The sequence below is a fragment of the Molothrus ater genome, chromosome 22 (assembly GCF_012460135.2).
Source record: "Molothrus ater isolate BHLD 08-10-18 breed brown headed cowbird chromosome 22, BPBGC_Mater_1.1, whole genome shotgun sequence".
NCBI lineage: Eukaryota > Metazoa > Chordata > Aves > Passeriformes > Icteridae > Molothrus > Molothrus ater.
In genome coordinates this window covers 7,115,345-7,127,856 of record NC_050499.2, presented here as the reverse complement: position 1 = coordinate 7,127,856, position 12,512 = coordinate 7,115,345, and the positions used below count along the sequence as shown (strand labels likewise).

At 54.9% G+C, this 12,512-nt stretch overlaps 2 protein-coding genes across 2 annotated transcripts; one reads left to right on the top strand and one right to left on the bottom strand.

Annotated features, from left to right (window-relative positions):
* Positions 1-269: 269 nt before the first annotated feature.
* Positions 270-2,701, bottom strand: LOC118695652 (T-cell surface glycoprotein CD3 delta chain-like). The gene is made up of 6 exons (XM_036397309.1): positions 2,596-2,701; positions 2,105-2,308; positions 1,684-1,815; positions 1,484-1,524; positions 855-1,100; positions 270-368 (listed from the first exon to the last, which is right to left on the bottom strand). Exons 1-6 carry the CDS (start codon positions 2,666-2,668, stop codon positions 270-272), a joined length of 795 nt encoding a protein of 264 aa, XP_036253202.1. The 5' UTR covers positions 2,669-2,701.
* Positions 2,702-3,453: 752 nt separating this feature from the next.
* ZW10 (zw10 kinetochore protein) lies at positions 3,454-12,178 on the top strand. Its single transcript, XM_036397586.2, has 16 exons — positions 3,454-3,570; positions 4,106-4,240; positions 4,761-4,862; positions 5,303-5,380; positions 5,482-5,641; positions 5,809-5,958; positions 6,357-6,548; positions 6,737-6,888; positions 7,064-7,246; positions 7,447-7,685; positions 8,461-8,532; positions 9,151-9,320; positions 9,870-10,000; positions 10,247-10,378; positions 10,578-10,780; positions 10,977-12,178. Exons 1-16 carry the CDS (start codon positions 3,454-3,456, stop codon positions 11,095-11,097), a joined length of 2,337 nt encoding a protein of 778 aa, XP_036253479.1. The 3' UTR covers positions 11,098-12,178.
* The last annotated feature ends 334 nt before the right edge of the window (positions 12,179-12,512 follow it).

Below are 12,512 nucleotides of genomic sequence, written 5' to 3'. Positions count from 1 at the left end.
CCTGTTCAGGGGAATTTGCTTCTTCTACTTTTCCCTCAGGTTTAATATCTGTCCTGAGTGCCCCCACTTGGTTCTGGTATTCCCTGGGCTGAGAACAGATCCTTTTCAGGGGGATTTGCCTCTGACCTTTTCCTTCAGGTTTAATGCCTGCCCCCACTTGGTTCTCGGTGTTCCCTGGGCTGAGAGTGGATCCTCCTCAGGGGGATTTGCCTCTGACGTGGTCCCGCTCTCCCCTTCCCAGCCTGGCCCCCATTTGCAGCAGTGCTGGCTCACAGGAGGTGACAGCGTGGCCCTGTGTGGGTTTGGGGCTCTGGGGCTGGCTGGTGCTGTGTGTATCTCGCCATCTCCCCGCCGGGGTGTGGGGCCTGCTGCGGTGAAGGAGCCCAGCTGTGCTCTAAACCGCATCCTGGAGCTGCTGGGGTGCAGCTCAACGCCCCCAGCCCTGCTCTGCTGCTGCTTCCTCTGCTCAGGGCTGCCTCAGCCAGGCTTTGAGCTCAAACAGGCACCAAAACAACCCACGGGCACCTCTTCACTGCTGCACCCCCACTTTGGGGTTTTACTGCCTGCAGGACTGAAAATTTCCTTGTCCTTCCAGGGCGAGGTGATGCTGCCTGGCCCTGTTGGTGTCTGTGTCCTGTTTTGGGGGCTCAGACCACATGAGCTGCTTCTGCTTGGGGCTGGGGAGTGGAGACCTGGCATTGCCATCCCAAATCCCATCCCTGTGCACCTTCCCAGTGACCAGACCCCATCCCTGTGCACCTTCCCAGTGACCAGACCCCATCCCTGTGCACCTTCCCAGTGACCAGACCCCATCCCTGTGCCCTTCCCAGTGACCAGACCCCATCCCTGTGCACCTTCCCCAGGAGCTGCACACAGCAGATGGAGCAGGGAGCTCGTGGGACAGGCTCATCTTTAATGGCATTAATATAGAAGTGCAAGAGGTGTGGAATGAGCACAGGGCTGCAAGCAGCCCACTCTGGAGGGACCCCCAGGCAAAGCCAGCGTGCTGATGAAGGCAGTCCCAGAGTCTTCCTCCTCACTTGCGGGCACGGGCAGGGGGCCAGCCGGCTGTACTGCTCCTCCTCCCGCTCTCCCAGGGGCTGCCAGGGGGAAAAAAAAGGAGACATGAACCCAAACTGCACCTGCCCTGCCCTGGGAGGGAGAGCTGGGTCAGCCTTGGGCAGGATTCTCACCACACTGAGGGGCTGAAAGTGTCCCTACACTCACAGGGGGCTGAAAGCGTCCCCACATACAAAGGGGTGCTGAAGGTGTCCCCCCACACACACAGAGGTGCTGAAAGTGTCCCTACACTCACAGGGGTGCTGAAAGTGTCCCCAAACACAGAGGGGGCCTGAAGGTGTCCCCAAAAACACAGGGGGCCTGAAGGTGTCCCCCCCCGCCACACACAGGGGTGCTGGAAGTGTCCCCAAACACAGAGGGGTGCTGGAAATGCCCCCACACACAGGGGTGCCCCCAGACTCACCTGGTAGAGCTCGTTGGAGATCAGGTTCTGCTTGTCAGAGGCTGAAGGAAGAAAAAGGACAAGCTCAGGGACCAGGGGAACCATGGGCAATGTGGGGAACGTTTCCAAACAAACCCAAGATCTCGCTGCAGCCCCCAGGGGTGCCACACAGAGCTCCCAGGGGTGCCAGGCACAGCCCTGGGGCTGTTCCCATCCCTCACCTCGCGAGGTGTGTCCCCTGTTGTGGCCAGAGATGCAGTACACGGCCACTGCCAGGAACAGCGTGGCCACCACGTCGGCGATGACGATGCCCGAGATGGTGGGAGCGTCCACCTCGATGCAGTTCTGGCACACTGCAAGCACAAAGGACACAAACACTGAGGGTAGGGCCAGCTCTGCCAGTCCAAGAGAGCCCAGCTGGCTTTGCTGCGTGACCCATGTGTCCCCCACACCAGGGCAGGGCAGAGGAGCAGGTCATGGCACTGAGCAGGGCTGCGGGGCTCTCGCAGGGACACCGCACACAGAGGAACCTGCAGCAAACTGCTGGAGACACTCCCAGGTGAGGGGAAATTCCCTCAAGGCCTGGCTTGGGGGAAAACTCCAAGCAGTTCTAGCTCTGGCAAGGCAGCAGTGAACACTTACTGCGGTAGTGCACCTGGAGGCTGATCATCTTGTCTACTGTCTCACACGTGTAGAGGCCCCTGGGGTCATCATAAACCCCGCTCAGGTCCAGCTGTGCCTCGTGCCCAACAATGCTCCCATCTCTCCACCAGGTGATGTTCTTGCCTTGGCCTCTCACACACTCCAGGAACACCTTCCCGCTGAATTCCTTCACGAATATCTGCCCTGTGCAAGGAGAAGGGAGCAGAGAGCTTCATCTCTGAGTGATGAGCAGCAGTGCAGAGCTCGGAGCTCCTTCCTGGGCAGGAAGCATCACATCAGGCTGTCCCAAAAGAACTCTGGGCAAACTCCCCCATCCTCCTGCACTGATTCCTTTCTCCCCATGGACATTCCAAACATTCCCTGCTGGAAAAGGGAAGGTTTGGAATATCACCAAGCCCTGGGGTTCCTTCCCAGCATGTCCAGGGACCACGGCGAGTGTCCGGCCGCTGACCCCACACCTCCGGACTCACCTCGGACCCCCCAGCTGGCCACGGCCAGGCTGGCCAGCAGCGCCCAGGCACTCAGAACCTTCCCCCCCGGCATGGCACGGCGGTGGTGGCTCTGTCCCCGCTCCAGGACGTGGGGACAGCTGTCACCACGAGGCACCTCCCGCCCGGGCTGCGTCAGGCACCGGATGCCGGGGGCTGATCCTCCCTCGCCCGGCATGGATGGATGGGGGCTCGGTGCCTGCCTCCTCACTACAGCACCCAGGGAACCCTCTGAGCCCCGCATCTCCCTGTCCCCCTGCAGCCAGGGATATCCACTGATGCCCCCCAGCCAGGAAACACTGCAGAGATGGGGAATCCCCTGAATTTCCACACCCCCTGCAGCCACTGGTCCCCCATAGCCACGGACTCCGGCATCCACTGGTGTCCACTTGTCCCCTGCTAGCCATAGACCCTCTACATCCACTGGTGTACTCCAGCGACCACAGGTCACGCCGCCAGATCCCCTGGCATCTCCATGTCCCCATAACGGCGGTCCCCCCCATCTCCGGGTCTTCCCATAACCACCGTCCCCGATCTTCGTGGCATTTCCGTGTCCCTATAACCGCGGTACCCTCTTCCCCTAATCTCCGAGTGTCCCCATAACCGGGGTCCCCGATCTCACCCGGCATCTCCGTGTCCCCATAAGCGCAGTCCCCCCCAATCTCCGTGTCCCCATAACAGCGGTCCCCGATCCCCATGGGATCTCCGTGTCCCCATAACGCGGTCCCCTCTCCCCCCCCCCATCTCCGGTGTCCCCGCGCAGTCTCGAACCCGCGTCCCCCCGATCGAGCTCCGCGCCGCGGTCCCGTGTCCCTCGCGGCCGCCGTAGGGCGCGCAGCCATGGCGGCGCGGGCGGGCTCGCTGGTGGCGGCCGTGCTGGCGCACTCGGGCCGGCTGGACAAGGAGCACCTGGGGGCCCGCGTCGGGCGCCTCTCCCGCCGCGTCGAGGAGCTCAAGGCAAGGGACGGGGAGCGGAGGGGGCGCGGGGAGAGACGGGGAGCCGGCGCTGCGGCGGAGCCGGCCAGGACTGGGTGTCCAGCTGTGGGTCAGCTCGGGTGTCCAGCCCTGGGTCAGCTGATCGGGTGTCCAGCCCTGCTTTGGGCCGGGTATCCAGCCTCGGGTTAGCTCGGGTGTCCAGTCCTGCTTTGGACCGGCTGTCAGCCCTGGTTTGGACCGAGTGTCCAGCCGTGGGTCAGCTAGATCGGTGTGTCCAGCCCTGGTTTGGACCAAGTGTCCAGTCCTGGGTTAGCTCGGGTCCAGCCCTGCTTTGGGCCGGGTGTCCAGCCCTGGGTCACCTGGATTGGGGTGCCCAGCCTTGGTTCAGCGCCGGGTGTCCAGTCCTGGTTCGTTCCGGGGTGCCCAGCCCTGCTCAGGGGCGCCCAGCCCTCTCCATCCCGCGGTGCCCCGGCCCTGCCCCTCTCTCTCACCCCGTCCCGGCTGTCCTGTCCCTGTGTCACCGAGGTGACACTGTCCCTTCGCTTGCTGTCTTCAGGGAGAGGTGTGCACCATGATCAACAAGAAGTACAGCGAGTTCCTGCCCAGCATGCAGAGCGCAGAGGACCTGGTGGCACAGGTGGAGGGGCTGTCCAACAACATCGACCTGCTCAAGGCGGGCATTGAGAACGAGGTGACTCCCAGGGACATCCTGCTCCATTTCAGCCCAAATCTGGAGCCCCCCACCCCACTGTGGGGTGCTTGGTCACAGCCCCAAACCTGCCAGAGCTCAAGGAGTGTCTGGGCAACACTTTCATGATTGGATTTTGGGGTTTGTGGCAGGACTCAGTGATCCCTTCCAGCTCAGGGGATTCTGTGAGTCTGTGGTTGGGATCCCTGGGTGATATCAGCTCTAAAGAATGCCTTGAGGTGACACCAGGGTGCACATTAAGAGCTGCCACTCAGGGGTTGTCACTCTTGTATGGGTGGAAAAGTGTGTCACAGTGTCCTTCAGAGAGAAGGACCAGCCTTGGCTGTGGCAGGGGGTGGGACACAGGAATAAAAAGGATGGAGTTTTTCCCTCCTCACCAAATTATTCTCTGAACAGAAATAAATGATAAGTGAAATTCAAGAGGAAAATGTGTGTGCTAACCAATGCTGTCATGAAACTGAACTGAACTGAAACACTGAACTGAAAACTGCTGTTGTTTTAGGTCCAGCAAGATCTAAACGTGGCTGTTGCTGAGTTCACAGAGCTGAAGCAGCAGCTGGAGAGGGACACCCTGGTCCTGAGTGTCCTGAAAAAGCTGCAGGAGGTGAGGAGGAGCAAAATAATCCAAAATAATCCTGCTCCTCAGTGTGAGCATTGTTCTGGGCTTCTGTTTGGGATGAGTGTCTCACGGGTTTGGTGAGTGTCTGTAGCTCACAGACTTGGGAGTGTCTGTAGTTTCCCAATTTGGGTGAGTGTCTGTAGTTTACAGACTTTGGAGTGTCTGTAGCTCACAGATTTAGGTGAGTGTCCATAGCTCACAGGTTTGGGTGTCTGTAGCTCACAGGTTTGGGTGAGTGTCTATAGTTTCCCAGTTTGGGAGTGTCTGTAGCTCACAGATTTAGGTGAATGGCAGCAGCTCACAGATTTGGGAGTGTCTGTAGTTTCCCAGTTTAGGTGTCTGTAGCTCCCAGGTCTGGGTGAGTGTCTGCAGTGTCAGAGCAGAGCTGCAGTGACACCCCCTGTGTGTGTGTTTGGCCTTTGCAGTTTGACACAACCATCAAGGAGTGCAACTCTGCCCTGCAGGAGAAGCAGTACGTGGCAGCAGCTCAGCAGCTGGAGAAGGTAGCAGTGCCCCTTCAGGGTGCTGGGTGCACTGGCTGGGCTCCAGGGGATGCTTTCCCTGGCAGGGCAGTGCCTGCCTGAGCTGTGTCTGCTCTCCCCAGGCACGGAGCAGCCTCAGGAGCCTGGAGTCCCGCAGGGGCTTTGAGCTGAAGATCCTGAAGGCCCTGGGCACAGAGCTCACAGTGCAGACACAGAACATGATCTACCACCTCGGGGAGGAGTGGCAGAAGCTCATTGTGTGGAAACTTCCCCCTTCCAAAGGTGCTCACAGGGGTTTTTTCACTCTTTCTGCCCCACTGAAGTTCTCACCTGCAGGGTGGGACATGCAGTGAAGCTGTTGGGCTGAGGGGGCTGGAGGAGCTCTGGGGAGGGGTGGATCTTTGCTTCTGCAGTGCCCTGTGGCAGCCCTGGCTGTGCTTTGTGTGCAGGGAGTAGCAGCCTGGAGGCCCTGGTGCTCTCGGAGCTGCACTTGCACACGGTGCCACCCCAGGATGAGGACACTGCTGTGCCCCCCGTGGCTGCTGTGCTGCAGGCCCTGGCTGTCCTGGGAGAGCTGCACTCCAAGCTCAAGGATTTTGGTAAGACAGACCCCAGAAACAGCCCCAGTACCTTGAGGGGATACTTCAGGCTTGGTTTAACACTTCACTCCAGCGGGACACTGGAAAACTTCCTCCTCTCCTGGCTTGTGTTTCCCACTGAGGTGAATGCTGGAGCTCTTACTAATAGGAAAATATTTATCCCATTATCTACCTGGAATTATTTCTCCTTTCCTGACAATTCAGTGTATTTTTGGTCTGTGACTATGTGGTTTCATAGCCTGATGCTTGAAGAGTTTTACCTCATTAGTAATGCCCTGATAGAGCTGATCAAGGGATTATTCTCCCTCTTCCTGCAGTCTCTGAATCCAGAACAGTCAGGGCTGGACCTCACTGGAGCAATCTGCTGCTGGAAAACCTCTGTTTTTCCCTTTCCTCAGGCCACTTGTTGCTGCAGTACATCCTGAAGCCTCTGATCTCACACCCATCTCTGGAGCCAGTCCCAGAGGAACAGCCAGATGTGTTCATCCTGAGGTTCAGGTCCCAGGAGCTTGCTCTGGACGAGTCCTCTCCCATGGAGGTGTTTGAGAAGATCAAGCTGGTGTTTGAAGTTCTGCACAGACACCTGCTAAGTATGCAGTTCCTCTCTTCTGGAGTTAGTTATGATCAGTACCTGTTCATTTAATGGAAGTTTTCTAGAATATCTGGTTGTTAATCAGCAATATGTGCAAGGAAAATGGAGGAACGGCTTTTGAGCTGATGGAGGGTCTGGCCCGGGCAGCAGCTGGGTTAAAATCTGTTTTTCTTCTCTGGGATGCAGATGTGCCTCTGGAGCAGCCTGGGGAAGGCAGAGTCACCCTGGCAGAGCTGCTGGGGGAGCTCATCTGGGAGGAGCTCTCAGACTGCCTCATCCACAACTGCCTGGTGAACTCCATCCCGACCAACAGCAGCAAACTGGAGCAGTACAAAGAGGTGGGTCCCAAAAAGCCCCTCAGGGCATCCCAGGCACTCCAGGGGGATGGCATTCCAATGGTTAATGCCCTCCAAAACCTCCTTCATCCTTTGCTTTCAGCCTTTATACCCAGTTTAACTTTGTTCCCTGATTTTTGGGGGCTGTGCTAACATAGAACACATCTGCTCTCCTCAGGTGATCGAATCCACAGAGGAGTTTGAGAAGGCCTTGAAGAACATGCAGTTTTTGAAGGAAGACACCACTGCCTTGCTGAAATACGCCTGCAATGTGGATTCCCACTTTGCCAACAAGAAGTGCCAGGATGTGATCATGGCAGCCAGGAACCTGATGACCTCAGAAATACACAACACTGTGAAGGTGACCGGGGATGCCTCACACAGTTTTTCCATGTGGAAAACAATCTCTAAATATTTTTTAATAGTGCTGCAGTGTTGTGTTTATCTTGAGTCTTAAACCTCTGCCATTGAGTGCTTTTTAATCCTGCAGATTTTCCCTTTCAGAGCTCCAAATTCTGTTTGGAGAAAAACCATCCTGTTCTCTCTCTCTCCTTCCCTTAGATCACACCTGATTCCAGCATCGCCCTCCCAGAGCTCCCTGATCCTGCCTCAGGAGACCACGTGAAGCTGCCCAGAGTGCCCAGCCTGGTGCCCAATGGCACAGTGAGCGTGGGCAGCGAGAGCAGGCTGAGCCCCCTCACCCTGTGCCTGCCCTCCTGCCGCATCAGCTGCTCCGTGCAGCAGCTCGTGGAGCTGGCTTACCACACCCTGCTGGAGGCCACAGCCAGCACTGACCTCTGGTAGGGATTGCCTGGCATTCCTCAGTTAGCATCACTTATCAAAGCAGGATTTGTTTATTTATTTAGTGGCTTGTGTGTCAGCCCCTAGCAACACCCAGCATCTGGGAATGGATTTAAAGAACTTCAGAAATTGGACTCAGGCATTGCTCTTGTTTTGGCTGGAGGATGTATCCCTGGGTTTGGGCAGGAGATTGACACTGCTGCAGGCTGTTCCTTCAGGTTTTTAGAAAAATCAGTTGTTTAGAAAAATCAAACCCATCTCTTTTTGCCAAAACCAAGTGCTGGCCTCAGTGTGAGCAGAATTCTTTGTGCTGGTGAAAACAACTCCAGGCTGCAGCTGGCAGGGCTCTTGGGGAAAAACAAACAGGATCCACATAAACTCAACTTTAACCACAGCCCTGAAGCAGGAGAGTTGCCCAGGTAACAGCTGCCCTCAAGAGGCAGAGAGGGCTGGGTCTTCTGCCCACCTGGAGGGGCAGGGACAGTGTCCCCTTTGTTCTGGGCTTTCATGGCTCTCCCTTCCACACTGATCCTCAAGGTCAGCACAGCCTTTGAGAGTTTTCCAGAGTGTTGACAGTGCTGTCATTGATGCTGACAATCCCCTCTTTGTGCCAGTGCTTCACTGCTCATAAAACCTTGTTGTGGGGCAGGCTGAGGGTGAGCTGTGAGCAGGACATCAGTGCCAGGCTGACACGAGCCCTCTTTGGGCAGGCGGAGGGGCAGCTGTGAGCAGGACATCAGTGCCAGGCTGACACGAGCCCTCTTTCCCTTGCAGCTGTGTGCAGCTCTTCGACTGTGTCAGGAACATCTTCCAGCTCTTCTATGAGGTAGTGCCCACATACCACAGGTGAGTGTGTCCACATTTCCTGTTCTGAGGGGCAGTACTGCTGTTGGAACAGTCCCATTTGTCCACTACAGCTCCACCAGCAAATATCAACTACTCAATCTCTAACTAAGCCATACCTGTGCAAAGCAGGTGCTTGAGAGTTTCTGTGTTGTCAGTCTATGATCGAGGGTGTGGGTGAAGTTCTCACACAGCTGTACCTGTTTCCAGCCACATAACTTTGACCTCAGATCTGATGCACAGATTTTCCAGGATGTTTTTCATGTGAAAAAAAGAGCAGCAGTGAAGATGGAAAGTTTACAATCCTGTCAGAGACCTTCTCTCCCCTTTCCTCTCTGTGACTTTGCTCTAACAAAATATATTCCTGTTTGAAAGCCCATGGCTGGAAACAGTGTGGGATAGCACAGGGTTCAAGTGCCTCAGTGCCATTTCTGACTCTTTTCCTGCCAGTTCCTGTGGAGTTTGTGAGATTAAATGTTTTCACTCTGAAGTCAGTCAGGCCTTGCCAGCTCCATCTCCTGACAGACCGTGCGTTTCTCTAGGACAGACACGAGCATTTTTTTTTTAACAGAACCAGCTCTAAATAAACCCATTCATCCTTTTCCCTTCTTGCTGGGCCAGGGAGAACCTGCAGAAGCTGCCCCAGCTGGCTGCCATCCACCACAACAACTGCATGTACATCGCCCACCACCTGCTCACCCTGGGCCACCAGTTCCGCTACCGCAGCACCGGCGTGCTCAGCAACGGGGCTGCCACCTTCGTGGACCTGGTGCCTGCCTTCAGGAGGCTGGGTAACTTCCCTGCCCCCTTCCCCTCTCCAGACGTGCTTGTGGGTCCCCTGGGAGCTCACCCTGGCAGTGGCTGCTGGGTGCTGTCAGGGAGGTGTGGCTGCTCACCCAGTGCCAGCAGTGGGTTGGTGTTTGGACAAGTGGCAGAAACATTTTCTGAGTTAGGAAGTTTTGGCTCTTTGAAACCTGTATCTTCTTGTGAGCTTAGTCCCAGGAACAGCTCAGCATGCAGCAAGATGTGTTCTGGGATCTGCTGCTCAGTCCTTGGATATTTTCATTAGTTATTCCACAGGAATAAATTCAGAGATAGGTTTGTGTGAGCTAACAGGAGTCATGCACAATTCCTTCTGCTGCTCTGCTTTTTTTCCAGCAGTGCTGTAGCAATGCAAGCTGCACTGGTTAAACTGGCTCTGGGAGACTGTTTGGAGACTGGAAATTGATTAAAAATAAAACATTATAGCAAGTTTATTATTCAGCACTTGCAGTCATAAATAGGCAGAGCAAATTTAGTAATTGTTTAATTGCTTCTCTCTGCTTGTTTTGCTCCTAAAGGGATGGAGTGTTTTCTGGCCCAGATGCGAGTGCAGAAGGGAGAAATCCTGGAGAGGCTCTCGAGTGCCAGGAACTTTTCCAACATGGATGATGAGGAGAATTACTGTGCAGCAAATAAAGCCATAAAGCAGGTGAGGAAGGCAGAGAAAGAGCATCCCAATGCCTGCAGGTATCCTGGGGAGGGTGCGCTGTGGAATCTCAGCCCTGACAGCTGTGCAGCTGCTAAAAAACCTGTTTTGTGATGTGATGGTTTGGGGGTTTTGTCCTGGGCTGTGTCTTTAGCAGGATTGCTCCATTGTTTCTCCCCATTTGTACTCTCCTGATGCCCTGGTGCCTTGCCCAGGGTTCTGGTGTCACACTCAGCTGTTGCCTTGCAGGTGCTGCACCAGCTGAGGAGGTTGGGCATGGTGTGGCAGGATGTGCTCCCTGTGAACGTGTACTGCAAGGCCATGGGGGCCCTGCTGAACACAGCCCTGGCAGAGATTGTCACCAGGATTGCTGCCCTGGAGGTAACAGCCATGGGGGTGCTGGGGACAGCGTTTGTCACCTCCAGAAACTCCCCACAATCACATTTCAGGGGAGCAGTTCATTCACACAGAAATTATAATCATGTATCCATGGGAAGTGTTCACAATCCCAGTTTTTCATTTCACTTGGTGCTCCAAAAATAAACCTACTTCTGCTCTGTTCATGTTCTCCCCATTCCAGGATATCTCTGCAGAGGATGCAGACAGGCTGTACTCACTCTGCAGGATCATGGTGGAGGAGGGACCCCAAGTTTTCACCCCTCTGCTTGAAGAAGACAAAAACAAGAAGTACCAGGAGGAAGTTCCAGTCTATGTGCAGAAGTGGATGACATTCAAGGAGCTGATGATCATCCTGCAGGCCAACCTCCAAGAAATCGTGGATCAGTAGGTGTTTTCCTTTCCAGCTGCTTCTCAGGCCTGTGCCAGGGAGCTGCAGTTCAGAGGAAGAGCAGGAATTTCCCTTTCCCTTTTCCATAGGAAAGAGTCAGGATCAGCTGCTGGCACGGGTCCTTGGAGGCTTGTTGGAGGTGCCATTTCTGGGCAGGTTGGTGCCATAAAGCTCTCCCTGTCTCCCTTCCAGGTGGGCAGATGGGAAGGGGCCTCTGGCAGAGGAATTTTCAGCAGCTGAGGTGAAGAGTCTGATCCGAGCCTTGTTCCAGAACACAGAGAGGAGAGCAGCAGCACTGGCCAAGATCAAGTGACTCCACTTCACACCTGCACCTTGTGGCACAGCAAGAGCAAACTGACACTTCCAAATACTTTTTTGATTTCACCTTTCTTATTTCTGCTGGTCTGGGAAACATTGGGATTGGGTTGGTGCTTCCTGGAGCTTGCCTGGGGGAAGGAGCATTTCCTGCTCAGTGTTCCTGTCACCTCATCTCAGGCTGGGCCCTTTCAGTGCCCAGCTGGGACTCCTCTGTGCACTGCTGCATCTGGGACCTGCAGCCCCTCTGTGACCTCTGCTGTCCCCCAAAGCACACATGGAGCCCAGAGACTTGGAGAGTTTCTGATGTCCCTCCAGGAAGGGCCAGAGTTTCCCACCTCAGCTTCCCCTGAGACCTCAAGGGAGAGACACTTCAGAGGGGGATGTGGGGAAAGGAGATCCTGTGCTGGGTGAGCCATTGGTCAGGTCACAGGATTTCTCACAAGTAGGAAAATTCTCTTTTTTCTCATGGAAAATATCCTCAAACTGATTTAGAGCTTTCCAATGTCACTTTCCCGAGTGTAGGAGGCAGTTCAGCTCCTTCCTTTATGTTTGTGTTGGGTGTGAACTCCACACCTCTGGTGTCTTGCTGGTGTATTTTCTGTCCTTCAGGAGTGATGAGAGAAATGTAAACCAATATACAAAGGGAATGAAAGGTGCACTCACAGCATGAAGGCACAAAAGGCTGTTTGACACTTGGGTTGTTGTGCATTTCTTTTAATTGAAAATCTCACTGAGAGCATTCACTGAGCTCAGCCCAGAGACCAAGGTGCTGCAAATCCTTCCTGCCCTGTAGTGCTTAGAAGAGTTGCAGTCACAGTTTAATGTTTTAATCTGTTGTCTCCTGTTCTGTCCCTCTCCTGTTCCCATTCCCAGGCATTTGTGCAGGGGCTGAGGCTTTCCTGTCACCCCAGTCCTTGCAGAGCCTTTGTGGTTTTGTTTTCCCAGAACACCTCATGGGATCCCCTGTCCCTTCAAACACAGGAATCCAAAATGCTCTATTTTGAAAACACTTCTCTTCTGTTGATTGTTCACAGAATTGGAATTTGCTATTTTCTTTAATAAACTATTTATACTGAGCACGTTTGGGAGTCTCTTTGGGTTACAGTGAGGCAGCAGGAGCCAGTCCTGGGCTGTTCTTTACTTGTGGGAAGGGCAGGGTGTTTCCATGTGCAGTCTGTCCTTTCCTGAATCCTAGTGGGTCTAAGAAAATCAGTAACAAAGGAAACAAAAAAAGCAATCAGTACCATAAAAAAGGTCCTCAAGTCTTGTACATCCAGGGAAGGAATTCAGCAGGATCCTGGTCTGAGGAGCAGCTCCTCCCCACCTTGAGCTCCCCAGGAGCTGGAGCTGGGTTTGCCTGCCTGGAGCCCACAAGGAGCAGCAGGGCTCAGGCAGAGCTCCCAGCTGGCT